This window comes from Hyla sarda, chromosome 4 (genome assembly GCF_029499605.1).
Source record: "Hyla sarda isolate aHylSar1 chromosome 4, aHylSar1.hap1, whole genome shotgun sequence".
In the NCBI taxonomy this organism is placed as follows: domain Eukaryota; kingdom Metazoa; phylum Chordata; class Amphibia; order Anura; family Hylidae; genus Hyla; species Hyla sarda.
In genome coordinates, this window is record NC_079192.1 from 401,306,335 (window position 1) to 401,332,484 (window position 26,150).

Here is a 26,150-nt window from a genome sequence, read left to right on the forward strand (position 1 = left end):
AGTTTAGAAGAGGTTTGCTATGGGGATTTGCTTCTAAACTGGGCGGTTCCCGAGACACGTGTCATCAGAGAGCACTTAGACAGAAAAGAACAACTCAACTTCAGAAGCTCATAAGTGCTGAAAGGATTAAGATTTTTTAATAGAAGTAATTTACAAATCTGTTTAACTTTCTGGAGCCAGTTCATATATATATATATATAAATTTTTTTTCCTGGATAACCCCTTTAAGTTCCGGAACGTCTTGTAAGTTCCTTTCAGTATTTTATTTATTTATTTTTTTACCCCATTGTTCGGTAAAGACCCTATTACCAGGGAAGGTGCCAGGTGTGCAATTAACATTTTTTTTTTTCTAATTTGACCACAATTACTTCTGTGTCAGGAGAAAAGAAATAGTTTGCGTTCGCATCTCTCTCTTTGGCATCTGGGATCCACAGAACAGCTGGCAAGCTAATGAATATGCATCTGCTTAAGAGCCTGCAGTTCATTAATAAACCAGTAGATGGAAGGGAAGAATTGTGCTCATCAGCTCCGGAGGAGATGAGAGGCGGCGAGCTGTGAAGTGTTACTGTCACACGCAATCCTGTTATACCAGTAACTTCTGCAGGACGACTGAAGCGATGCGAGGGGACAGGCTCCGTTCTCGTCTCGCTCCAAGGATGTAATTGTATTGTTCTAAAGTTTGAAACTTGGTCTAGCAAAGGCTGGAGAGTGGATAACCAGCTGACTTAAGACTTTAAAGGAAGGCAGATTATGTAATAGAGCAGCAAGAAATGCTAGCAGAATGCTTGGGTGTATAGGGAGAGGTATTAGCAGTAGAGAGGAAAGAGATCATGGTTGTATAAGGAGGGGTATTAGCAGTAAAGAGGGAAGTGCTCATGGTTGTATAGTGAGAGGTATGAGCAGTAGAGAGGAAAGAGATCATGGTTGTATAGGGAGAGGTATTAGCAGTAGCGAGGAAAGAGATCATGGGTGTATAGGGAGGGATATTAGCAGTAGAGAGGAAAGAGATCATGGTTGTATAGGGAGAGGTATTAGCAGTAGAGAGGAAAGAGATCATGGGTGTATAGGGAGAGGTATTAGCAGTAGAGAGGAAAGAGATCATGGGTTTATAGGGAGGGGTATTAGCAGTAGAGAGGAAAGAGATCATGGGTGTATACAGAGAGGTATTAGCAGTAAAGGGAAGTGCTCATGGTTGTATAGGGAGAGGTATTAGCAACATAGAGGGAAAACTCATGGGTGTATAGGGAGAGGTATTAGCAGTAGAGGGACGAGCTCATGTGTATATAGGGAGAAGTATTAGTAGAGGGATGTGCTCATGGGTGTACATGGAGAGGTATTCGCAGTAGAAAGTGCTCATTGGTGTATAAGGAGAGGTATTAGCAGTAGAGGAAAGTGCTCATGGGTGTATAGCAGTGTTTCCCAACAAGGGTACCTCCAGGTGTTGCAAAACTACAACTCCCAGAATGCCTAGACAGCAAAACCCACTTGAGACTTTACACCTACTATCCCTGTGCCATCAGGGTAAAGTGGTCAGCCAATAGGGGGTCTCCAGCGCTGCAGAGCGCGCTACCGAAAATACCCTGAGCAATACAGGCAAGAGAGATTTAACTACAATCCCCATCCCACTCACAATTTACCATCCCTGTGCCACCAGGGTAGAGTGGGCAACTAATAAGGGGTCTACAGCGCTGCAGAGCGCATTAGCCTGACATATCAGCCCTGCTCAGTGCCCCCAACTTCGGCACGGTACCCTCCCATAGACTTGCATTGAGGGGGCGGGTGTGACTTCACACGGGGGCGGAGTTGTGACGTCACGATCTTCCGTTTTCGTGGTCGGGATGGTATTAGCCTGAGGGCCTCCAGCGGTTCCGGAAGCCGTTACAGGCGGGTGCCACATGGTAGAATACGGGGGTCCCCAGCGGCAGGACCCCCGCCATCAGGCATCTTATCCCCTATCCTTTGGATAGGGGATAAGATGTCTAGGGGTGGAGTACCCCTTTAAATCTAGTTAGATCACTATACTACCATTTTATTCAAGCCCAGGCTTGAGGAGAGTGTACCGCCAGTAATGTATACAGATTTGTAAATTACTTCTATTTAAAAATCTTAATCCTTCCAGTACTTATCAGCTGCTGTATGTTCTAGAGAAAGTTCTTTTCTTTTTGAATTTCCTTTCTGTCTGACCACAGTGCTCTCTGCTGACACCTCTGGCCAAACTGTCTAAAGTAGAAGCAAATCCCCATAGAAAACCTATGCTGCTCCGGACAGTTCCTAAAATTGACAAGAGGTGTCAGCAGAGAGCACTGTGGTCAGACAGAGAGGAAAATCAAAAAGAAAAGAACTTCCTCTATAGCATACAGCAGCTGATAAGTACTGGAAGGATGAAGATTTTTTTCATAGAAGTAATTTACAAATTTTTTTAACTTTCTGGCACCAGTTGATTTAAAAAAAATAAAAAGTTTTCCAGGACCAGGCCAATTTTATTTTTACATTTGTGATGACATCCCTCTTTTAACCATAAAATGTACGGCCCAACCAAAAAAGATATTATTTATGTGGAGAAATTGAAAAGAAAACCGAAATTCAGCAAATTAGGGCTATTTTTTTGCGCCGTGATCTGTAGTTTTTATACCACATTTGTTTATAGTTTACTTTTTAATCACCTTTCCTAAAATTATTTTGGGAATAAAATGGGACAAAAAAGCAGCAATTTTGGATTTTTTTTTTTTTTTTACATTTGCGCTGTTCACCATACGGGATAATGAACATTATATTTTGATAGTTCAGACATTTACGCATGCAGCGATACCAAATATGTTAATTACATTTTTTTTTATGCCTTTTGGGGGGTTAAATGGGAAAAAGGGATGATTTTAATTTTTATTGGGGGAGGGGATTTTTTAAATTTTTGTATTTTTTTTTATTAGATATATATATTATACACTTTTTATGTCCCCATAGTGGACTATTTATAGCAATCATTAGATTGCTAATACTGTTTAGTGTTGCTCGCGAATATTCGCAATGCTAATTTTATTCGCGAATATCGCATATTCGCGAATAGAGCACTATATATTCGCAATTACGAATATTGGTTTTTTTTTTGGTTTTGTATTTTTTCACAGTACACATCACAGTGATCACCCCTCTCTGCTTCTAGCTTGTGTGGTGTAAAGAAGGCTCTAATACTACTGCGTGAGTCTGGCGTGCGAATTTTCTCTTATGCGAAAATGTTCATATGCTAATTTTCGTATCTGCAAATTTTCGCTTATGCTAATTTTTTCATATGCAAATTTTCGCATATGCGAAAATAAAACGTGAATATTACGAATATGCAAATTTTGCAAATATACGACGATTATTCGTCCATATATTCGTGAAATATCGCAAATTCGAATATGGCCTATGCCGCTCAACACTAATACTGTTCAGTGCTGTGCATAGGGCATGCCACTGATCAGTGTTATCGGTCATCTTCTGCTCGATTTCAGACCAGAGCAGAAGACGGCCGGAGGCTGGTGAGGGGACCTCCGTCCGCCATTACAGATGATCGGATCCCCCATTTTACCGACTGCACTGCTGCAGATGCCTTGATCTGTATTGATCATGGCATCTGAGGTGTTAATGGCGGACATTAGCGCGATCGCCAGGAGGGGACCAGCCGTTATCTTCCGGCCACCCCCTAACTCCATCTACACCAAGGACAGTGACTGGTACTCATTGGACCGTGCATTATTTTAGTGCTGACTAAACCTATTCCCCTTTATACTCGAACAGGAACCTCCTTGCCCCCTGGGCTCCGATACTGGTACCAGGTTCCATTGTTCTGTACCACAAACCCCGGGCGCTGCTGACCACAGATGACTTGAGTCTCTCGTTGTCCTTTTCTTCAGTTCTTCGGGTCCCTTAATGAGGAGACAAGACAAGATGAACGGCACTTTTTTTTTTTTTTTCCCCCGTTGCTGTTCCGCAGCCGGAATACAGATCACCCTTTGTCCGCAAGTGACCTAATTAGTTAATAAAGTAATTGAATATTAAAAAGGATGTTGCAAGTGATTAAAATGTAAGGGGCACTCAGAACATTATTAAAGCCATAAATCATGTATCAGTCTGTTCATTTACATATGCGGCTGCCATGTAACGCGCCCGCTCCTCTCCAATTAGTCTGAGAGCGCAATGTGCCGAGAAGGTTTGATATTCTCACAAGAAGGAGATTAAAAATAAAAAAAATAAGAAAAGAAAGTCAAAGCGGCCGCACAGGTAAAACATCTCCAACACGGGGAGCACTTATCTTCATTAAAAGAAGGAATAGAGGAACGAAGCGCCGCCAAAACGAGGACGATTTGTAGAGTTTTTGTACAACAAAAGACAAGACTGCCGGGGAATTTGGTGCAGTATTTTATGCCGACTAGGTAGATGTACCGTATTTTTCGTCCTATAGGACGCACCGGCGTATAAGGCGCACCCTATTTTTAGGGGCAAAATCTAAAAAAAAAAAAAAAAGATTTTGAACCCAATAGTGGTCTTCAACCTGCGGACCTCCAGATGTTGCAAAACTACAACTCCCAGCATGCCCGGACAGCCGTTGGCTGTCCGGGCATGCTGGGAGTTGTAGTTTTGCAACATCTGGAGGTCCGCAGGTTGAAGACCACTGCAGGAGGAGGTAATACTCACGTGTCCCCGCCGCTCCGGACCCGTCACCGCTGCCCTGGATGTCGCTCTATCGCTGTCGCTGTGTCCCCGTCGCTCCGGAACATCTCTGCTGCCGGCCGGGTATCCTCGCTCTACGTCTCCGCCATCGCGTCGTTACGCACGCCGACGCACGTGCGCAACGACGAGGAAGGAGAGCGCCGGCCATACAGGGGATCCCTGAACGGAGAAGACACCGAGGAGGCAGGTAAGGTCCCTCCCGATGTCCTGTAAGCACTAACCCGGCTATTCAGTCGGGCTGTTTGGGACCGCTCTCTTGGCGGCGCTCTCTTGTGTATAGGACGGCGGAGGACCACTGCACCCAAAGGGATGTGGTGTCCCGCTGAGGTTATCAACGACAACAGCACATCACCTGGAGGGAGGGTGAAGAGGGGGCGGTCGGGGCAGTTGTGCAGCTCGAAACCCCTATCCGTGAGCACAAATAGTGGAGACGGAAAAGGGCTAAACAAAAAAAAGGGGGTTATATACGAGCGCTACTGCTGATTGGGAAAAGGATTCAGGACGCCACTGTAGCACAGGAAAGTTTGAGATTCAAAACAATAGGACAACGCGTTTCAGCACTAGCATGTGCCTTCTTCAGGTCCACAAAACAGTTAATGTCTGTCCTGTAGCCTGTGTTGTGCTTAGGTCATGCCACCTAAGTACAACAAAGGCTACAGGACAACAGACATTAACTGTTTTGTGGACCTGAGGAAGGCACATGCTAGTGCCGAAACACGTTGTCCTATTGCTTTGAATCTCAATAAACTGTCCTGTGCTACAGTGGCGTCCTGAATCCTTTTCCTTTTCCCAATCAGCAATAGCGCTCGTATATAACCCCTTTTTTTGTTTAGCTCTTTTCAGTCTTCACTATTTTAGGGCTAGGGTTACACTTGAAAGGGGATGGATACAGTGTCAGAAGACTATAGTGTCATACAATACAATTTTAAAGGGGAGCCGGGAAACTTCCTAATCCAATTAAATTCTGACAGCGGATTCTAATGAATCTTAGAAGTCTAAACCTGTTAACCTGTTGGGGTCGGAGGGCGTACCTGCGTCAGGACTGACTGACCGACCGACCAATGGCAGGAGGGGGAGCGGGAGGGTTAAAGTTAAGATCCTCCGCTCTGCCCACCCATAGAAGTCTGGGCACAGTGGGGGGGGGGGGGGGGGGGGGGGTTTGGAAACTCCGAAACTGGTGTGGGGGTTTTGGGGTGGCACAGGGGTCTTACCCGCGGGAGACAGAGGATGCTGTGGGCGACATTGAAGATCCTCTTTGGTTAGTGATCTTCATTGTGGCCTTCTAGAAGTTACAAAACTACAACTCCCAGCATGCCCAGACAGCCAAAGGCTGTCTGGGCATGCTGGGAGTTGTAGTTTTGCAACATCTGGAGGGCCACAGATTGGAGACCACTGCACACTCCAAACTGTGGTTTCCAGATGTTGCAAAACTACAACTCTCAGCATGCCCAGACAGTCCAGGCATGCTGGGAGTTGTAGTTCTGTAACATCTGGACCTTCAGATGTTGCAGAACTACAACTACCAGCATGTCTGGACAGTCTTGGCCTGCTGGGAGTTGTAGTTTTGCAACATCTGGAGGGGAGCAGTTTGGAGACCACTACACAGTGGTCTCCAAACTGTAGACCTCCAGATGTTGCAAAACTACAACTTCCAGCATGCCCAGTCAGTTATGCTGGGCGTTTTAGTTCTGCAACTTCTGGCCCTTCAGATGTTGCCAAACTACAATTTCCAGCATGCCTGGACTGTCTGGGCATGCTTGGAGTTGTAGTTTTGCAACATCTGGAGGTCTACAGTTTGGAGACCACTACACAGTGGTCTCCAAACTGTTCTCCTCAAGTTGTTGCATAACTACAACTCCCAGCATGCCCTTTAGCTGTCAGTGCATGCTGAGAGTTGTAGTTTTGCAACAGCTGTAGCATAAAGGTTGGGAAACACTGAGTTAGGGTCTGATTTCTAACTCAAAGTTTCCCTACCCATGTGCCTCCAGCTGTTGCAAAACTACAACTCCCAGCATGCACTGACAGACCGTGCATGCTGGGAGTTGTAATTTTGCCATAGCTGGAGGCACACTGGTGGGAAGGCACCCAGTTGGTCTGTTACCTAATTCAGTGTTTCCCGACCAGTGTGCCTACAGCTGTGGCAAAACTACAACTCTCAGCTTGCAGGGTCTGTCAACAGGACGTGAAAATTAAAAATGTAAAAATTTTTTACTAAAATGCAGGTGTTTTCATCTTCACAAGGGGTAATAGATTAAAAAAGCCCCCCAAAATTTGTAACACCATTTATTCTGAGTAAGGAAATACCCCATATGTGGCTGTAAAGTGCTCTGCGGGCGCACTACAGGGCTCTGAAGAGAAGGAGCAAAATTAGTTTTTTGGAGAGAGAATTTGGCTGGAATTGAAGGCCATGTGCGTTTATAAAGCCCTCATGCTGCCATTTTGGAAACTACAGCCCTCAAGGAATGTAATAAGGGGTGCAGTGAGCATTTACACCCCACAGGTGTCCGACAGATTTTTTGAACAGTCGTCCGTAAAAATGAAAAACATTTTTTTTCCTTTGCACAGCCCACTGTTCCAAAGATCTGTCAAATACCAGTGGTGTGTAAATGCTGACTGCACCCCTTTTTACATTCCATGAGGGACTGTAGTTCCCAAAATGGGGTCACATGTGGGGGGGGGGGGGGGGTCCACTGTTCTGGTAGCATTGGGGCTTTGTAAAGGCACATAGGCCCCTGACTTCCATTCCAACCAAATTCTCTCTCCAAAGGGCCAATGGCACTCCTTCTCTTCTGAGCCCTGTAGTGCGCCCGCAGAGCACTTTACATCCACATATGGGGTATTTCCATACTTTAGAGAAATTGGGCTTCAAATTTTGGGGACCTTTTTCTCCAATACCTCACGTGAAAATGAAAAATTTGGGGTAACACCATGATTTTAGTTTTAAAAATCAAAGTTTTCATTTCTACGGCCCACTGTTAAAAAAACCTGTGAGGTGTAAGTACTCACTCTACCCTTGTTCTGTTTCTTAAGAGTTAAGGGGGGTTGGGGGAACAGATGTAAAAAGCTCATTTACCATGTGCTCCCAGTTATATAGGCCTGGGCTGAGGGGGAGGGGCAGAGTGCTGACCAAGCGAGAGAAAAAAAAAACGGAGGGGACAGAAAACATAATATGAACTCAACTAGAATGTAACCCCTTGGATAAACGAATATATATATCGCATATTAGGGGTCCACAACCGGCATTGATCACCGCATCGTAAGGGTCTATTCACACGGCAGAATTTCCGCCTCAAAATAAAGCCCCATAGACTTCTATGGGATTCCGCACTCCCATTCACACTTCTGTATCTCCGCTTATTAAAAAAAGAAAATAACTTCCTGTGGAGCATACAGTAGCTGATAAGTACTGGAGGGATTAACATTTTTTAAATAGAAGTAATTTACAAATCTATTTAGTCGAATGGTCCAGAGTAGGAGAAAATCCCCATAGCTAAACAAATGCTGCTCTGGTCAGTTCCTAAAATGGACAGAGATGTCAGTAGAGAGCACTGTGCTCGTGATGTCAGCAGAGAGCTCTGTGTTCCAAAAAGAAACAAATTTCCTCTGTAGTATTCAGCAGCTAATAAGTACTTGAAGGATTAAGAATTTTTAATAGAAATAATTTACAAATCTGTTTAACTTTCTGGCACCAGTCGATTTAAAAAAAAAAATTTCCACGGGAGTAACCCTTTAAAGGCTGAGAGACAAAATAGGAAGAGTCTCAATGTAAATACATCTGACAAATTTTTTATTTATTCTGTCTTTTTATGTAGCAAAAAAAAAAAAATCTTTTAAATATCCACAGGAGGCATCTATGGGACAGTCACGATCCGTAGAGCATTGTTGGCTTCATGAGGACGGTGCCGAACATCTGCTGCCTGGTTACTTTATAGCAGACAGACATCCACCTTGAAGTATAGGACCCTCCGCAGATCTACACGTCATACAGAGGCCTATAGGAGAACAGTCACATTATACAGTAACATTTCTTTAATCTGGCACCTAATACTCCAGCATTGGTTTCCAATACAGATCTTCAAGATGGAAATTAAAGGGGTTCTCCAGTAATAGAAAAACAAAGCTAATTTCTTTCAAAAACCGCTCGCCGTCTGTCTCCAGGTTGCGTGTGGTATTACAACTTGGCTCCATTCACTTCAATGGAACTGAGCTGTTGAACCACACCCAACTTGGAGACAGACAAGGAACCATTTTTGAAAGAAATTAGCTCTGTTTTTCTATTCCTCGACAACCTCTTTAAGATACTAGTGAACGTATGATCATCCAAACCCTATCTTAAAAGTGGAAGACCATAAAGCAATGTGAATACACTAAAGGCCGGTTCACACTACGTCTGTAGTGTAGGAGTGTCTCTAACCGGACCTAAAGCCGTTGTATACCCTTGTTTTAGGTCCGGTGGGAAAATTGTATATGGGGCAAAAATCTATCTACATGTGGTTGTCATGTGCAGTAATGTGAGGCTTCTTGTGCCCCCCATACACTGGAGAGGCCTGCTGTGACTGCTGGGAAATTGCAAGATGGGATGAAAAAAGTTGTGGGAGTGTGCGCTGTGATTACTGAGGGAGTGGTGGGAGTGTGCGCTGTCGTTACTGGGGGAACGGTGGGAGTGTGCGCTGTCGTTACTGGGGGAACGGTGGGAGTGTGCGCTGTCATTACTGGGGGAACGGTGGGAGTGTGCGCTGTCATTTCTGGGGGAGTGGTGGGAGTGTGCGCTGTCATTAATGGGGGAGTGGTGGGAGTGTGCGCTGTCATTACTGGGGGAATGGTGGGAGTGTGCGCTGTCATTACTGGGGGAATGGTGGGAGTGTGCGCTGTCATTAATGGGGGAATGGTGGGAGTGTGCGCTGTCATTACTGGGGGAATGGTGGGAGTGTGCGCTGTCATTACTGGGGGAGTGGTGGGAGTGTGCGCTGTCATTACTGGGGGAATGGTAGGAGTGTGCGCTGTCATTACTGGGGGAATGGTGGGAGTGTGCGCTGTCATTACTGGGGGAATGGTGGGAGTGTGCGCTGTCATTACTGGGGGAATGGTGGGAGTGTGCGCTGTCATTACTGGGGGAATGGTGGGAGTGTGCGCTGTCATTACTGGGGGAATGGTGGGAGTGTGCGCTGTCATTACTGGGGGAATGGTGGGAGTGTGCGCTGTCATTACTGGGGGAATGGTGGGAGTGTGCGCTGTCATTACTGGGGGAATGGTGGGAGTGTGCGCTGTCATTACTGGGGGAATGGTGGGAGTGTGCGCTGTCATTACTGGGGGAATGGTGGGAGTGTGCGCTGTCATTACTGGGGGAATGGTGGGAGTGTGCGCTGTCATTACTGGGGGAATGGTGGGAGTGTGCGCTGTCATTACTGGGGGAATGGTGGGAGTGTGCGCTGTCATTACTGGGGGAATGGTGGGAGTGTGCGCTGTCATTACTGGGGGAATGGTGGGAGTGTGCGCTGTCATTACTGGGGGAATGGTGGGAGTGTGCGCTGTCATTACTGGGGGAATGGTAGGAGTGTGCGCTGTCATTACTGGGGGAATGGTGGGAGTGTGCGCTGTCATTACTGGGGGAATGGTGGGAGTGTGCGCTGTCATTACTGGGGGAATGGTGGGAGTGTGCGCTGTCATTACTGGGGGAATGGTGGGAGTGTGCGCTGTCATTACTGGGGGAATGGTGGGAGTGTGCGCTGTCATTACTGGGGGAATGGTGGGAGTGTGCGCTGTCATTACTGGGGGAATGGTGGGAGTGTGCGCTGTCATTACTGGGGGAATGGTGGGAGTGTGCGCTGTCATTACTGGGGGAATGGTGGGAGTGTGCGCTGTCATTACTGGGGGAATGGTGGGAGTGTGCGCTGTCATTACTGGGGGAATGGTGGGAGTGTGCGCTGTCATTACTGGGGGAATGGTGGGAGTGTGCGCTGTCATTACTGGGGGAATGGTGGGAGTGTGCGCTGTCATTACTGGGGGAATGGTGGGAGTGTGCGCTGTCATTACTGGGGGAATGGTGGGGGTGTGCGCTGTCATTACTGGGGGAATGGTGGGAGTGTGCGCTGTCATTACTGGGGGAATGGTGGGAGTGTGCGCTGTCATTACTGGGGGAATGGTGGGAGTGTGCGCTGTCATTACTGGGGGAATGGTGGGAGTGTGCGCTGTCATTACTGGGGGAATGGTGGGAGTGTGCGCTGTCATTACTGGGGGAATGGTGGGAGTGTGCGCTGTCATTACTGGGGGAATGGTGGGAGTGTGCGCTGTCATTACTGGGGGAATGGTGGGAGTGTGCGCTGTCATTACTGGGGGAATGGTGGGGGTGTGCGCTGTCATTACTGGGGGAATGGTGGGGGTGTGCGCTGTCATTACTGGGGGAATGGTGGGGGTGTGCGCTGTCATTACTGGAGGAATGGTGGGAGTGTGCGCTGTCATTACTGGGGGAATGGTGGGAGTGTGCGCTGTCATTACTGGGGGAGTGGTGGGAGTGTGCGCTGTCATTAATGGGGGAATGGTGGGAGTGTGCGCTGTCATTACTGGGGGAATGGTGGGAGTGTGCGCTGTCATTAATGGGGGAATGGTGGGAGTGTGCGCTGTCATTACTGGGGGAATGGTGGGAGTGTGCGCTGTCATTACTGGGGGAGTGGTGGGAGTGTGCGCTGTCATTACTGGGGGAATGGTGGGAGTGTGCGCTGTCATTACTGGGGGAATGGTGGGGGTGTGCGCTGTCATTACTGGAGGAATGGTGGGAGTGTGCGCTGTCATTACTGGGGGAATGGTGGGAGTGTGCGCTGTCATTACTGGAGGAATGGTGGGGGGGTGCGCTGTGACTACTGGGGGAATGGTGGGAGTGTGCGCTTTGACTACTGGGGGAATGGTGGGCGTGTGCGCTTTGACTACTGGGGGAATGGTGGGAGTGTGCGCTTTGACTACTGGGGGAATGGTGGGAGTGTGCGCTGGGATTACTGGGGGAATGGTGGGAGTGTGCGCTGTCATTACTGGGGGAATGGTGGGGGTGTGCGCTGTCATTACTGGGGGAATGGTGGGGGGGTGCGCTGTCATTACTGGGGGAATGGTGGGAGTGTGCGCTTTGACTACTGGGGGAATGGTGGGAGTGTGCGCTTTGACTACTGGGGGAATGGTGGGAGTGTGCGCTTTGACTACTGGGGGAATGGTGGGAGTGTGCGCTGGGATTACTGGGGGAATGGTGGGAGTGTGCGCTGGGATTACTGGGGGAATGGTGGGAGTGTGCGCTGTCATTACTGGGGGAATGGTGGGAGTGTGCGCTGGGATTACTGGGGGAATGGTGGGAGTGTGCGCTGTGACTACTGGGGGAATGGTGGGAGTGTGCGCTGTCATTACTGGGGGAATGGTGGGAGTGTGCGCTGTCATTACTGGGGGAATGGTGGGAGTGTGCGCTGTGACTACTGGGGGAATGGTGGGAGTGTGCGCTGTCATTACTGGGGGAATGGTGGGAGTGTGCGCTGTGACTACTGGGGGAATGGTGGGAGTGTCGCTGTCATTACTGGGGGAATGGTGGGAGTGTCGCTGTCATTACTGGGGGAATGGTGGGAGTGTGCGCTGTCATTACTGGGGGAATGGTGGGAGTGTGCGCTGTCATTACTGGGGGAATGTGCACTGGGATTACTGGGGGAATGGTGGGAGTGTGCGCTGTGACTACTGGGGGAATGGTGGGAGTGTGCGCTGTCATTACTGGGGGAATGGTGGGAGTGTGCGCTGTCATTACTGGGGGAATGGTGGGAGTGTGCGCTGTCATTACTGGGGGAATGTGCACTGGGATTACTGGGGGAATGGTGGGAGTGTGCGCTGTCATTACTGGGGGAATGTGCACTGGGATTACTGGGGGAATGGTGGGAGTGTGCGCTGTCATTACTGGGGGAATGGTGGGAGTGTGCGCTGTCATTACTGGGGGAATGGTGGGAGTGTGCGCTGTCATTACTGGGGGAATGGTGGGAGTGTGCGCTGTGACTACTGGGGGAATGGTGGGAGTGTCGCTGTCATTACTGGGGGAATGGTGGGAGTGTGCGCTGTCATTACTGGGGGAATGGTGGGAGTGTGCGCTGTCATTACTGGGGGAATGGTGGGAGTGTGCGCTGTCATTACTGGGGGAATGGTGGGAGTGTGCGCTGTGACTACTGGGGAAATTAGTGAATTGTATGCTGTGACTACTGGGGAAATGGTAGGTGAGAATTGTGACTACTAAGAAGCTGGTGGGAGGCCTGAAGAAGTGCTGAGAAGACCTGCCATGACTACTGGGAAAGTGTCTGAAGAATCTGCAGTGATTATAGAAAAAGAGTCAGGTGGGTCTGCTATGACTACTGGGGAAATCAACGCAGTGGCTGCTGTCTGGGCATGCTGGGAGTTGTATTTTTGCAACAGCTGGAGGCACCCTGGTTGGAAAACACTGTTCTAAAGAAACAGATCACACAGAAGCATCCTCAACCCTAAAATAAATAATTTAAAAAGGTGGAAGCATTTTCAGTCAATAGACACAATCTTACACAGGACATACAGTCACATGACCGGACATAGTCACATGACTGCATTTATTACTGCTTTATTTCCACCATAAATACTTCACAAGTCATTTAGTTACCTGAGGTCTATGGCATAAAACTGCCAAAGAAAACCTCCTCCAATTGTTCCCCGCAGTCCGTGTCTTCTCGCTCGGCCGTCTCATTCAGGGACATGCACTAGTAGGACGCTCTCTCCTCTAATAAACACCTGCTTCATGTGCCGTGTGAACACCTGCTGATAGTCGATCTTCTCCTTGCGTCGTCTAGTCCGTCGTTTGGGCATGGCGCCCTTTTGTCTTTGAGTCTGGTCGCTGATGTCCTGTCTGGACTGCTGAGAAGTTTTCCTACGCTCCCTGCTGGTGGAGCGGGACTTGTCTTCTCCGCCGCGCTGCGTCCTTGTAGGTGGAGGCTCTAGTCTCTGTGATGCGGCGCTGTGCGCTTCTGTAGAGGACCGGTCTCCCGACTCCTGAAGCTTCAGTCTGTCAAATAGCTGTAAAATGGAATAAATGGAATCATGATTAAAAGGGTACTCCGTCCCTAGACATCTTATCCCCTATCCAAAGGAAAGGGGGTAAGATGTCTGATCGCGTTGCCACGCCCCCTTCCATAAACTTGCATTGAGGGGTTGATGTCATGAGGGGGTGGGGTGCTACAGGAGAGATCGCGGGGGTTCCCAATGGTGTTGAAACCATCGTTTGTTGAAACCATCGTATGTTGAGGGATCCGTGCAATGTAAAGTATAGAAACATAGAATGTGTCGGCAGATAAGAACCAATTGGCCCATCTAGTCTGCCCAATAATCTGAATCCTATCAATAGTCCCTGGCCCTATCTTATATGAAGGATAGCCTTATACTTATCCCATGCATGTTTACACTCCTTCACTGTATTTGCAGCGACCACATCTGCAGGAAGCTATTCCATGCATCCACTACTCTCTCAGTAAAGTAATACTTCCTGATATTACTTTTAAACCTTTGTCCCTCTAATTTAAAACTATGTCCTCTTGTGGTAGTTTTTCTTATTTAAAATCTCCTCTCCTCCTTTACCATGTTGATTCCCTTTATGTATATAAAAGTCTCTATCATATCCCCTCTGTCTCTTCTTTCTTCTATACATGTTAAGGTCCTTTAGCCTTTCCTGATAAGTTTTATCCTGCAATCCATGTACTAGTTTAGTATCTTCTTTGAACTCGCTCTAGAGTATCTATATCCTTCTGGTGATACGGCCTCCAGTACTGCACACAATACTCCAAGTGAGGTCTCACCAGTGTTCTGTACAGCGGCATGAGCACTTCTCTGATTCTACTGCTTATACCTCTCCCTATACATCCAAGCATCCTGCTGGCGTTTCCTGCTGCTCTATTACATTGTCTTCCTACCTTTAAGTCTTCTGAAATAATTACTCCTAAATCCCTCTCCTCAGATACTGAGGTCAGGACTGTGTCAAATATTCTATATTCTGCCTGAGGGTTTTTATGCCCCAGGTGCATTATCTTGCACTTATCCACATAAAATTTCAGTGTCCAGAGTTCTGACCATTCTTCTAGTTTGCCTAAATCCTTTTCCAATTGGCGGATCCCTCCAGGAACATCGACCCTGTTACATATCTTTGTGTCATCAGCAAAAAGGCCAATATCTTACCATCGAGACCTTCTGTAATATCACTAATGAAGATATTAAACAATGTTGGTCCCAGTACAGATCCCTGAGGTCCCCACTGGTGACAAGACCTTGCTCTGAATATTCTCCATTGACTACAACCCTCTGTTGTCTGTTACTCAGCCACTGCCTAATCCACTCAACAATATTGGAGTCCAAGCTCAATGACTGTAGTTTATTGAGAAGTCTTCTATGTGGGACAGTGTCAAAAGCCTTACTAAAATCTAGATATGCGATGTCTACTGCCCCTCCGCCATCTATTATTTTAGTCACCCAGTCAAAAAAAAATCAATAAGATTTGTTTGACATGATCTCCCTGAAGTAAACCCATGTTTTTCATCTTGAAATCCATGGGATTTTAGATGTTCCACAATCCTATCCATTAGTATCCATTAGTAATTCCATTAATTTCCCCACTATTGATGTCAGACTTACTGGCCTATAGTTGCTTGATTCCTCCTTACTACCTTTCTTATGAATGGGCACAACATTTCCTAATTTCCAATCTTCCGGGACGGCTCCTGTTACCATTGATTGGTTAAATAAATCTAACGGTTTTGCTAGCTCACCACTAGACTCTTTTAATAATTTTGGGTGTATCCCATCAGGCCCCTGTGATTTATTTGTCTTCACTTTAGAAAGCAAACGTAGAACCTCTTCCTCTGTAAAGACACATGCATCAAACAATTCCTTAGTTTTCCTCTCTAATGGAGGTCCTTTTTCTTCTGTAAAAACTGAACAGAAGTATTCATTAAGGCAGTCGGCTAGCCCCTTATTCTCTTCTACATACCTTCCTTCCTTTGTTTTTTAATTTAGTTATTCCTTGTTTTGATTTCCTTTTTTCACTTATATATCTGAAGAATGTCTTATCCCCTTTTTTCACAGACTGAGTTAGTTTTTCTTCTGCCTGTGCTTTAGAAGTTCTTATAACTTGCTTGGCCTCTTTCTGCCTAGTCTTGTAGATTTCCCTATCTTCATTGCTCTGGGTATGTTTTATAATTACTAAATGCTAGTTTTTAGTTTTTTTTATGATTTTGGCCAATTCTGCTGAGTACCACAGTGGTCTCTTCCTTTTTCTGCTTTTATTGACAAGTCTAGTGCAATTTTCTGTTGCCTTCAATAAAGCGTCTTTTAAGTAGTCCCATTTCTCCTGAACTCCATGTAATTTGTTCCAGTCTGATAGGGACTCATTTATGACTAATCTCATTTTTGAAAAGTCTGTTTTTCTAAAATCTAAAACTTTTGTTTTTGTGTGGTGTTACTCCTTCACTGTTTTTATATTAAACCACACTGACTGGTGATCACTAGATCCCAAACTTCCACCAACAGTAACATCATATACCAAATCCCCATTTGTGAATACCAAATCCAAAATGGCCTCCCTCCGGGTTGGCTCCTCAACCACTTGTTGTAGAGATAATCCCAGTACGGAATTTAGAATATTTGTACTCCTGGCAGAACTTGCTATTTTGGTTTTCCAGTTTATATCCGGAAGATTGAAGTCTCCCATAATGATAACTTCCCCTTTCATTGTCATTTTAGATATTTCTTCAACTAGTAGATCATCTACTTCTTTAACTTGGCCAGGTGGTCTATATATCACACCTACACGAGTTACTGCACGGTTACCAAACTGCAACGTAACCCAAACTGACTCTGTGGTTGCCTCACTAACTTGTATTATTAGGACAGTGGTCTACAACCTGCGGACCTCCAGATATTGCAAAACTACAACACCCAGCATGCCCGGACAGCCGTTGGCTGTCCGGGCATGCTGGGTGTTGTAGGTTTGCAACATCTGGAGGTCCGTAGGTTGAAGACCACTGGTATTGGAGGTTATACTCACGTGTCCCCGCCGCTCCAGACCGTCACCGCTGCCCTGGATGTCGCCGTCCATCGCTGTCACCGCGACCCTGGGGTGTCCCCGACGCTCCGGCAAGGCCTCTGCTTCCCTGGCATCCTCGCTCTCCGTCGCCGCCATCACGTCGCTATGCACACCGCTCCTATTGGATGACGGGACGGCGTGCGCAGCGACGTGATGACGACGATGGAGAGCACCGACGATGCAGGGGATCCCGAAGAGGACACGCCGGAGCCCGGAGGACAGGTAAGTGATCGTCAGCGGACCACACGGGGCACCGTAAACTGCTATCCGGTGGCAGCTGAAGCAGTCTGCGCTGCCGGATAGCCGCTTATGTGATGGCCCCGACATACAAAAGCATCGTATGTTGATGCTGCCTTCAACATGCGATGGCCTCTGAGAGACCATCGTATGGGGAAATGATCGTATGTCGGGGCCATCGTAGGTCGGGGGGGTCACTGTATATACACACACACATACACACACACACACTGCATACTCTGCATTATTTTCACTTAAGGACAGTCTATGGCAGTGTTTCCCAACCAAGGTGCCTCCAGCTGTTGCAAAACTACAACTCCCAGCATGCTAGAACAGATGAAGGCCCCCTTGTTGAGAAGCACATTCATAGACAAAGAATGGATCCTGAATCCACCCCCCAAATCCATAATAAGGCACTATGGGGGAGATTTATCAAAACCTGCCCAGAGGAAAAGTTGCTGAGTTGCCCATAGCAACCAATCAGATCGCTGCTTTCATTTTTAAAAAAAGGCCTCTGAGAAATGAAAGCAGCGATCTGATTGGTTGCTATGGGCAACTCAGCAACTTTTCCTCTACATGGGTTTTGATAAATCTCCCTCACAGTCTTTATGAGACAACCCTATCTTAAAGGGGTATTCTCTCATGTTACAAAGGCAATAGTGCTGTCAAATGGCCACCCAGCTTTCTTGGACTCCTGAAAAGCCAGCCTGCCTGGTTATACCATAGCTGCTGTTTAAAAAAATAATTGTCTCGAGGAAAAACTTTTGACTTGGCGGAGTGTTCAGACGGCTGCTGGTCAGGAGAACGGGCCAGGAGAAGTCTGCACTGCCGTCTGCTCCTCTTCCCGCCTCCCTTTTGTCACATGATTGGGACACTCTCATAGACTTACATGGCGAGTTTGTCTCGATCATGTGACACAGAGCCAGTAGAGAACAAGCTCAGCCTGATTGGTGGAGATCTGAACACACAGACACCCGCCGATCCAAACTTTTGTCATGTAAAGTTTTTCCTAAATGACAGTGCACATTTAAAAGGGTATTCCAGTAAAAAAAAAAAAAAAAAAAATTTTTTTTTTAAATCTTTATCCTTCCAGTACTTATCAGCTGCTGAAATTGAGTTGTTCTTTTCTGTCTGACCACAGTGCTCTCTGCTGACACCTCTGAACTGTCCAGAGCAGGAGCGGTTTGCTATGGGGATTTGCTCCTGCTCTGGACAGTTCCTGAGACAGACAGAGGTGACAGCAGAGAGCACTGTGGTCAGACCAAAAATAACAACTCAACTTCAGCAGCTGATAAGTACTGGAAGAATTAAGATTTTTTTAATAGAAGTCATTTAAAAATATGTTTAACTTTCTGGAGTCAGTTAATATGAAAAAAAAATGTTTTTCACTGGAGTACCCCTTTAAGGCATGACTATACTGGTTGTCATCCAGAACGTAATTCTACATAAAGCTATTAAAGGGATACTCCGGTGGAAAACTTTTTATTTTTTATTTTTTTTATATAAATCAAATGGTGCCAGAAAGTTAAACAGATTTGTAAATTACTTCTATTAAAAAATCTTAATCCTTCCAGTACTTATTAGCTGCTGAATATTACAGAGGAAATTCTTTTCTTTTTGGAACAAAGAGCTCTCTGCTGACATCACGAGCACAGTGCTCTCTGCCGACATCTCCGTCCATTTTAGGAACTGTCCAGAGTAGGAGAAAATCCCCATAGAAAACATTTGCTGCTCTGGACAGTTCCTAAAATGGACAGAGATGTCCGCAGAGAGCCCTGTGCTCGTGATGTCAGCAGAGAGCTCTTTGTTCCAAAAAGAAAATAATTTCCTCAGTAATATTCAGCAGCTAATAAGTACTGGAAGGATTAAGATTTTTTTTTAGAATAGAATAGAATAGAAGTCATTTACAAATCTGTTTAACTTTCTGGCACCAGTTGATTAAAAAAAAAAAAAAAATTATAATAATAATATTCCAGGGGAGTACCCCTTTAATCCCGACGAGTTTCCCCCCCCCCTCGTGTTTTACCCCTTTAAATGTATATATATGGAGATCCCCGGGAAGGGTCATGATCTGCTTAGTTTACAGGAGTCAAATAAACATAAGTTACCCGGGTCAGAGTCAGCTGCGGCTCATTGTAGAACGCTTTCCCGAGGACCGGCTTTCTGTACGTCTCATCCACATCCACCATTGCCTAAAAATATGAAGAAATAGGATCCATTGAAACAATCTTAGCACAGCAAACAAGTCAGAGCAGTGTTTCCCAACCAGGGTGCCTCCAGCTGTTGCAAAACTACAACTCCCAGCATGCCCGGACAGCCGGAGGCTGTCCGGGCATGCTGGGAGTTGTAGTTTCGCAACAGCTGGAGGCACCCTGGTTGGGAAACACTGAATTAGACAGAACACTGGATCAGTTTCCTACAGTATCTTGAACAAGCAGAGGCGAGGAGGAAAAAGATTAAAGGAGTACTCCGGTGGAAAACTTATTTTATTTTTTTATTTTTTAAATCAACTGGTGCCAGAAAGTTAAACAGATTTGTAAATGATTTCTATTAAAAAAATCTTAATCCTTCCAGTAATTATCAGCTGCTGAACACTACAGAGGAAATTATTTTCTTTTTAAAACCCAGAGCTCTCTGCTGACATCACGAGCACAGGGCTCTCTGCTGACTGTGTTCGTGATGTCAGCAGAGAGCTCTGTGTTCCAAAAAGAAAATAATTTCCTCTGTAGTATTCAGCAGCTGATAAGTACTGGAAGGATTAAGATTTTTTTTATAGAAATAATTTTCAAATCTGTTTAACTTTCTGGCACCAGTTGATTTAAAAAATAAATAAATAAAAAGTTTTCCACCGGAGTACCCCTTTAACGCCTATAGTTACCATGTTCCAGCACTTGTCAAAGGCGACGATAAATCCCGAGCAGACGCCGCGCAGACCCTTGAACGTGCGGATGTGGACGTTGACCTTCAGGCGTTCCTGTATGCAGCGGTATAGACGTCCCACCGGGCTGCCCTCGTGCACTGGAAGACATAAGTATACACTGCATTATAGTTGACCATAATAGCGCCCCCAGATGGTAAACCCCACATCCTGCATAGTACGGCTGACTGCTTGTTTGCCACAGCCATGTGTTGTTAAAGGGGTACTCCCATAAAAAAAAAAAATCAACTGGTGCCAGAAAGTTAAAAATATTTGTAAATTAATTCTATTAAAAAATCTTAATCCTTCCAGTACTTATCAGCTGCTGTATGCTCCACAGGAAGTTCATTTCTTTTGAAATTTCCTTTCTGTCTGACCACAGTTCTCTCTGCTGACACCTCTGTCCATGTCAGGAACTGTCCAGAGCAGGAGAGGTTTGCTATGGGGGATTTGCTTCTACTCTGGACAGTTCCTGACACGGACAGAGGTGTCAGCAGAGAGCACTGTGGTCAGACAGAAAGGAAATTCAAAAGCAAAAGAACTTCCCGTGGAACATACAGCACCTGATAAGTACTGGAAGGATTAAGATTTTTTAATAGAAGTCATTTACAAATCTGTTTAACTTTCTGGCACCAGTTGATTAAAAAAAAATAAAAAAGTTTTCCACGGGAGTACCCCTTTAAATCTGCACCAAAGGTAAAATCTACACATTTACCCCAATTGCACTTGTTTGTTTGTTTTTTGCCAAATATGCAACAAACAAAACAATAAAAAAATAAAAACACCAAATTTGCTGCATTGACATTTTTGGGTCAAAAAATACAGAGGTGGAATTGTAACTGTGAGTCAAAAATTTTAATATGAAACACTAAACCGACTCTTCATTGGCGTTTTATGGCTTGGTGGCACTAATAAATAAAATAATAATAATAATAATAATAGAACAAAAATAAAATAAAAATAAAAAAAATCGCCATTAAAACAAATAAATAAATAAGAAAAATCATATTTTTCAGGGAATTTAGACTTCCACTGGGGGAAAAAAAAAAAATTGCCAAGAAAAACGCTTTAACTTTGGAGTTTTATTATTTATCTATTTTTTACCCCCCAATTTCTCTATAGAAATTCTTCAGTCACATGATGAAAAAAAAATCCCATGACTTCTAATAAAAAAAAACATGCAGGGGAAAAAAAAGTGAATGGAAAAAATAAAAAAAACAATACTACAGCCCACTATTGGGGAAAATAAAATAAAAATAAAATAAAAACACCAAATTTTTTTGGCCAAAAACTAGAGGAGAAATAGTAGCTGTGAGTCAAAAATTTTAATATGAAACACTAAATTGACTCTTTATTGGTGTTTTATGACTTGGTGGCACTAATAAATAAAATAATCATAATAATAATAATAATAATAAAACAAATAAAAAAAAAATTTTAAATCACCATTAAAACAAATTAAAAAAAAAAAAAAAAAATTTTCAGGATATTTAGGACTTCCATGGAAGAAAAAAAAAATTGCCAGGAAAAATGCAACGTGGGTTTAACATTGGAGTTTTTTTTTAACCACCAATTTCTCGATAGAAATTCTTCAGTCACACGATAAAAAAAATTTAAAAAAAAAAAAAAATCACATGACTTCTAATAAAAAACATACAGTGAGGAAAAAAACTGCATGGAAAAAAAAAAAAAAAAACCTGAAAAAATAAACAATATTACAACCCACTATTGGGAAAAAAAAATGCATTCTGGGAGAGCAAAAAAAAAAAAAAAGGAAGCGCCTACGTGCGCAAAACTAGTTGCCGCCCCCTGCAGGTGTCCATCTAGAGGTCCCTGTGCAAGTTTGTACCTGATGATTTTATGAACTACGTGCTGCAATAAAGAATTGATTCATCCTATCAAGAAAGTGGTGAGTGCGTTTTCCATCCTACTTCTTCGTACAGTAAAAAAAAACAAAAAAAACAAAACAAACAAAACAAACAAAAAAGGCTGCCCTATTTATTTCGGACCTTATAGTTTTTTTTTTCCCCCATGCTGAAAATCGCGGTCTGCTGCTGTATTCAGCCAGGCAACAAAAACGGATACTATTATAGACTAGTGTTTGCCAACCAGGGTGCCTCCAGCTGTTGCCAAACTACAACTCCCAGCATGCCCGGACAGCCAAAGGCTGTCCGGGCATGCTGGGAGTTGTAGTTTTGCAACAGCTGGAGGCACCCTGGTTGGGAAACACAGTCATAGACAAAAGTTTCGACTGCATTTGACACCCTTACTCATACTACAAAGCAGTGATTCCCAAGCAGTGTGCCTCCAGCTGTTGCAAAACTACAAGTGACACGTTTCAAGTGCATTTGAAACCCTTACTCATACTCCAAGGCTGTCCGGACATGCTGGGAGTTGTAGTTTTGCAACAGCTGGAGGCACCCTGGTTGGGAAACACAGTCATAGACAAAAGTTTCGACTGCATTTGACACCCTTACTCATACTCCAAAGCAGTGATTCCCAAGCAGTGTGCCTCCAGCTGTTGCAAAACTACAAGTGACACGTTTCAAGTGCATTTAAATACCCTTACTCATACTCCAAAGCAGTGATTCCCAAGCAGTGTGCCTCCAGCTGTTGCAAAACTACAAGTGACACATTTCGAGTGCATTTGACACCCTTACTCATGCTCCAAAGCAGCGATTCCCAAGCAGTGTGCCTCCAGCTGTTGCAAAACTACAAGTGACACATTTCGAGTGCATTTGAAACCCTTACTCATACTCCAAAGCAGTGATTCCCAAGCAGTGTGCCTCCAGCTGTTGCAAAACTACAAGTGACACATTTCGAGTGCATTTGACACCCTTACTCATACTCCAAGGCTGTCCGGACATGCTGGGAGTTGTAGTTGTGCAACCGCTGGAGGCCCCCTGATTGGGAAACACAGTCATAGACAAAAGAATCGATGCTAAACGCAAGGTGATGCCTAATTTTGAGATGGGTAGTGGTCCCATAAGTCCGACCCTACATGATCTTACACTTCTCCTCTATTCGGTGTTGTTGGTGGGACAACCCTATAGCAAGTCAGAGGACCCCACCATACGTATGCTAGCAGGGGACGCGTGACCGCAGGATCGGACTTTCGGTTGTTGTCTGTAACCGTGGAGACACGTCACTCAGCACCAGAGCTGTATACACAAAAAAAAAAAAAAGCAGATTTTTCTGCCACCAAACAAGCCAGGGGGTTGTCCAGTCTTGCTGCTTCTTTCTTGCAAAAAAAATAAAATAAAAAAAACAGCACTAGCCCCGCCAAAAGGTCGTGTCTGGTATTGCAGCTCGGCTCTATTGAAGTGAATGGGACTGAGCTGCAGTACTACGCTCGACCTGTGGACAGGAGTGGTGCTGTTTTTGCAAAAAAAAATTTTTATGAAAAAAAAATTTAAAGTTTAATAGTTTAATCTAAATTTGGGCTGTGATACCATATGGCTCTGTAGATCCATGCAATGTTATTGCAATCCTACAAGAGCGAATGGGTTAAACCGCTACGCGACTTTTCCTGTTCAGCTTGTTTTGTACCTGATGCAACTTTTACTTCTTTCCTTATTGAATATAATGGATGTTACCCCCCCCCCCCCGCCCAAAATCGTATTAGAAAAATAAATAAAAGTTAATTATTATTTTTACTATTAAAGGGGTATTCCAGGAAAAATCTTATATATCTACATCAACTGGCTCCAGAAAGTTAAACAGATTTGTAAATCACTTCTATTAAAAAAAATCTTAATCCTTTCAGTACTTATGAGCTTCTGAAGTTGAGTTGTTCTTTTCTGTCTAAGTGCTCTCTGATGACACGTGTCTCGGGAAACACCCAGTTTAGAAGAGGTTTGCTATGGGGATTTGCTTCTAAACTGGGCGGTTCCCGAGACACGTGTCATCAGAGAGCACTTAGACAGAAAAGAACAACTCAACTTTAGAAGCTCATAAGTACTGAAAGGATTAAGATTTTTTTTTATAGAAGTAATTTACAAATCTGTTTAACTTTCTGGAGCCAGTTGATATGTAATTTTTTTTTTTTCCTGGATAACCCCTTTAATAATAGCGATTTAAAAAATAATAATTAAGAAGAAGGAAATGATGCATGCATTTTATCAGAGGTGAAAGGTTAATAGTAGAACCACAAGTCCCAGCAGATAATCTGCACCTTGTTCCCCAGCCTATGACTAAACTGTTGCAGACTATGACTCCCATGATGCCCTGACAGCCGCATAGGCCATGCTGGGAGTAGTAGTTCTGCAGGCAGGTTAGGGCTCTCTGCTGCACTTGAGCATTTCCCAGGCTTGGAGCGCCCCCTGGTGTCGGCTCGGAGACTCACAGGGCATGCGGGTGAGCACGTTCTTGGGCGGCCTCCTGCTCCTCCGGGGCGGTCCCTTGTGCTCCGTCTCCCCCTCCGGTTGTACTATCAGCCTTTTCAGCCTCTCCACACGCTCCGGGTCCGGTGCCGGCTTCCGTCCCTTCTTCTTCTCCGCCTTGGGCGCCCCCGGTGCCCGGCCCCTCGCCCGTCCTCCTCCCCGCAGGAAGCTCTCATACTCGGCTAGGTTGTTGAAGCAGCGCACGTCCGGGAAGGGGAGCGGGGTGGTCGGGGAGTACAGGGCCAGCAGGGGGTCGAAGTCCTCCGAGGTGACATCCAGGCTGCACGCCGCCGCCTCCTCGTCCTCTTCCTGGGCCATGGCATCACGTGACGAGGCGGCCGGGGCCTTTCCTGTGTCGGCTTCCCGCCGCCGCCTTATTTCCATGTGGGTGCAGTACCTCAAAATGGGCACGAGATGTCGCCAACGCTCCACATTAGATTTGGCCAACGTGCATTTTTATCAGTGTTTCCCAACCAGGGTGTCTCCAGCTGTTGCAAAACTACAACTCCCAGCATGCCCGGACAGCCAACGGCTGTCCGGGCATGCTGGGAGTTGTAGTTTTGCAACAGCTGGAGGCACCCTGGTTGGGAAACACTGGTGTATTTACAGGTGTCTAGAACAGACAAGGAACTTTATCATAACATTTCGCTTCCGATGCAGAGTTGTCTCGGTATAACACTGAAATAGGGGGGAAACACCCCAAAAATTAATCTCCAGCCTCTTATTACAATGTGGAATGCCCATAGACTTTAACAGGGGGAGTGGATGCCCATAGACTGTAACAGGGTAGTGGATGCCCATAGACTTTAACAGGGGGAGTGGATGCCCATAGACTGTAACAGGGGGAGTGGATGCCCATAGACTGTAACAGGGGAGTGGATGCCCATAGAGAATAATTAGGAAATGTTATATTTGAATTAGAGACAAAACTATTTGACATATCTAATAAATCTTTATCAGACAAACTCTCTAAACTCAGGGACTTTGTTTAATATTCAAATTAAGTAGAATTATCATTGTTTTCTGCAGAATGACAAGATGGGATGACACAATGGAATGTCCATAGACTATAATGGGACGTGGAATGTGATTTGGAGCCTAAACCCCTTAAATGGGCACTGTCACCAACATATATATATATATATATATATATATATATATATATATATATATGTTGTAGTACTTATGTACCACAACATATCTCTAATAAAGTTTCATAATTTTTTTTATTATTATAAGGGTGTAATTTACATTTGAAAACCGGCCACTAGGGGTCTCCCTCCTGGCGTGACGTCACGCCTGAAGAAGGACTGATTTTGGCCTGGCAATTAGTCCCTTTTCATTTAGGCTGCTCTTGCTCCCTGCCTGTCAATCAGACAGGCGGGAGCGAGCGCATTGGGTCCCCGTCCACTGGCTGGGAGGCCACTCCTCCCGCACATCGACGCCGCCGCTGTCCCTGTACGTCCACTGCCGGTAAGTATAATGGAGGGAACGGGGTTTATGCAGGCGGGGGGGGGGGGGGGGGGGGGGGGGTTGTGATGGAGGGAACGGGGTATGGCGGGGAGGGGGTTTGACGGAGGGAACGGGCTAGCGCCGTAGCGCCGCATGGCACTAACTTATAGTTTACACAGGGTTCCTCCAGCTGTTTCACTACTACAACTCCCAGCATGCCCTGACAGCCAATAGATGTCAGGGCAAGCTGTGAGTTGTAGTGGTGAAACAGCTGGAGGCACCCTGTGTAGATAAACTAAGGGCGGAAGTGTTGTCCCCAGCAGGCATCAATGACGTGGTGCCTGCT

At 45.5% G+C, this 26,150-nt stretch overlaps 1 protein-coding gene across 2 annotated transcripts; it reads right to left on the reverse strand.

Annotated features, from left to right (window-relative positions):
• Nucleotides 1-8,497: 8,497 nt before the first annotated feature.
• On the reverse strand, nt 8,498-24,823 carry LSM11 (LSM11, U7 small nuclear RNA associated). Of its 2 annotated transcripts, XR_008843207.1 has the most exons (5): nt 24,316-24,823; nt 19,932-20,071; nt 19,162-19,245; nt 13,352-13,761; nt 8,498-8,702 (listed from the first exon to the last, which is right to left on the reverse strand). XR_008843207.1 is itself a non-coding variant. In XM_056517358.1 (4 exons), the coding sequence occupies exons 1-4, from the start codon at nt 24,734-24,736 to the stop codon at nt 13,432-13,434; spliced, it is 975 nt and encodes a 324-aa protein (XP_056373333.1). In that variant the 5' UTR covers nt 24,737-24,823; the 3' UTR covers nt 12,836-13,431. The 2 variants fall into 2 exon arrangements, 1 of the variants encoding a protein (XP_056373333.1); XM_056517358.1 differs by lacking the exon at nt 8,498-8,702 and having other exon boundaries at nt 12,836-13,761.
• Between the last annotated feature and the right edge of the window lie 1,327 nt (nt 24,824-26,150).

What these genes read in the sequence shown, in the direction of transcription:
- LSM11 (XM_056517358.1), bottom strand. Translation starts at nt 24,736, where the DNA reads ATGGAAATAAGGCGGCGGCGGGAAGCCGACACAGGAAAGGCCCCGGCC. An exon ending in CGTGCTCACCCGCATGCCCT is followed by an intron (nt 20,072 to 24,315) that starts GTGAGTCTCCGA and finishes TATGTCTTCCAG; the next exon opens with TGCACGAGGGCAGCCCGGTG. An exon ending in CGCAGCTGACTCTGACCCGG is followed by an intron (nt 13,762 to 19,161) that starts GTAACTTATGTT and finishes TCCATTTTACAG; the next exon opens with CTATTTGACAGACTGAAGCT.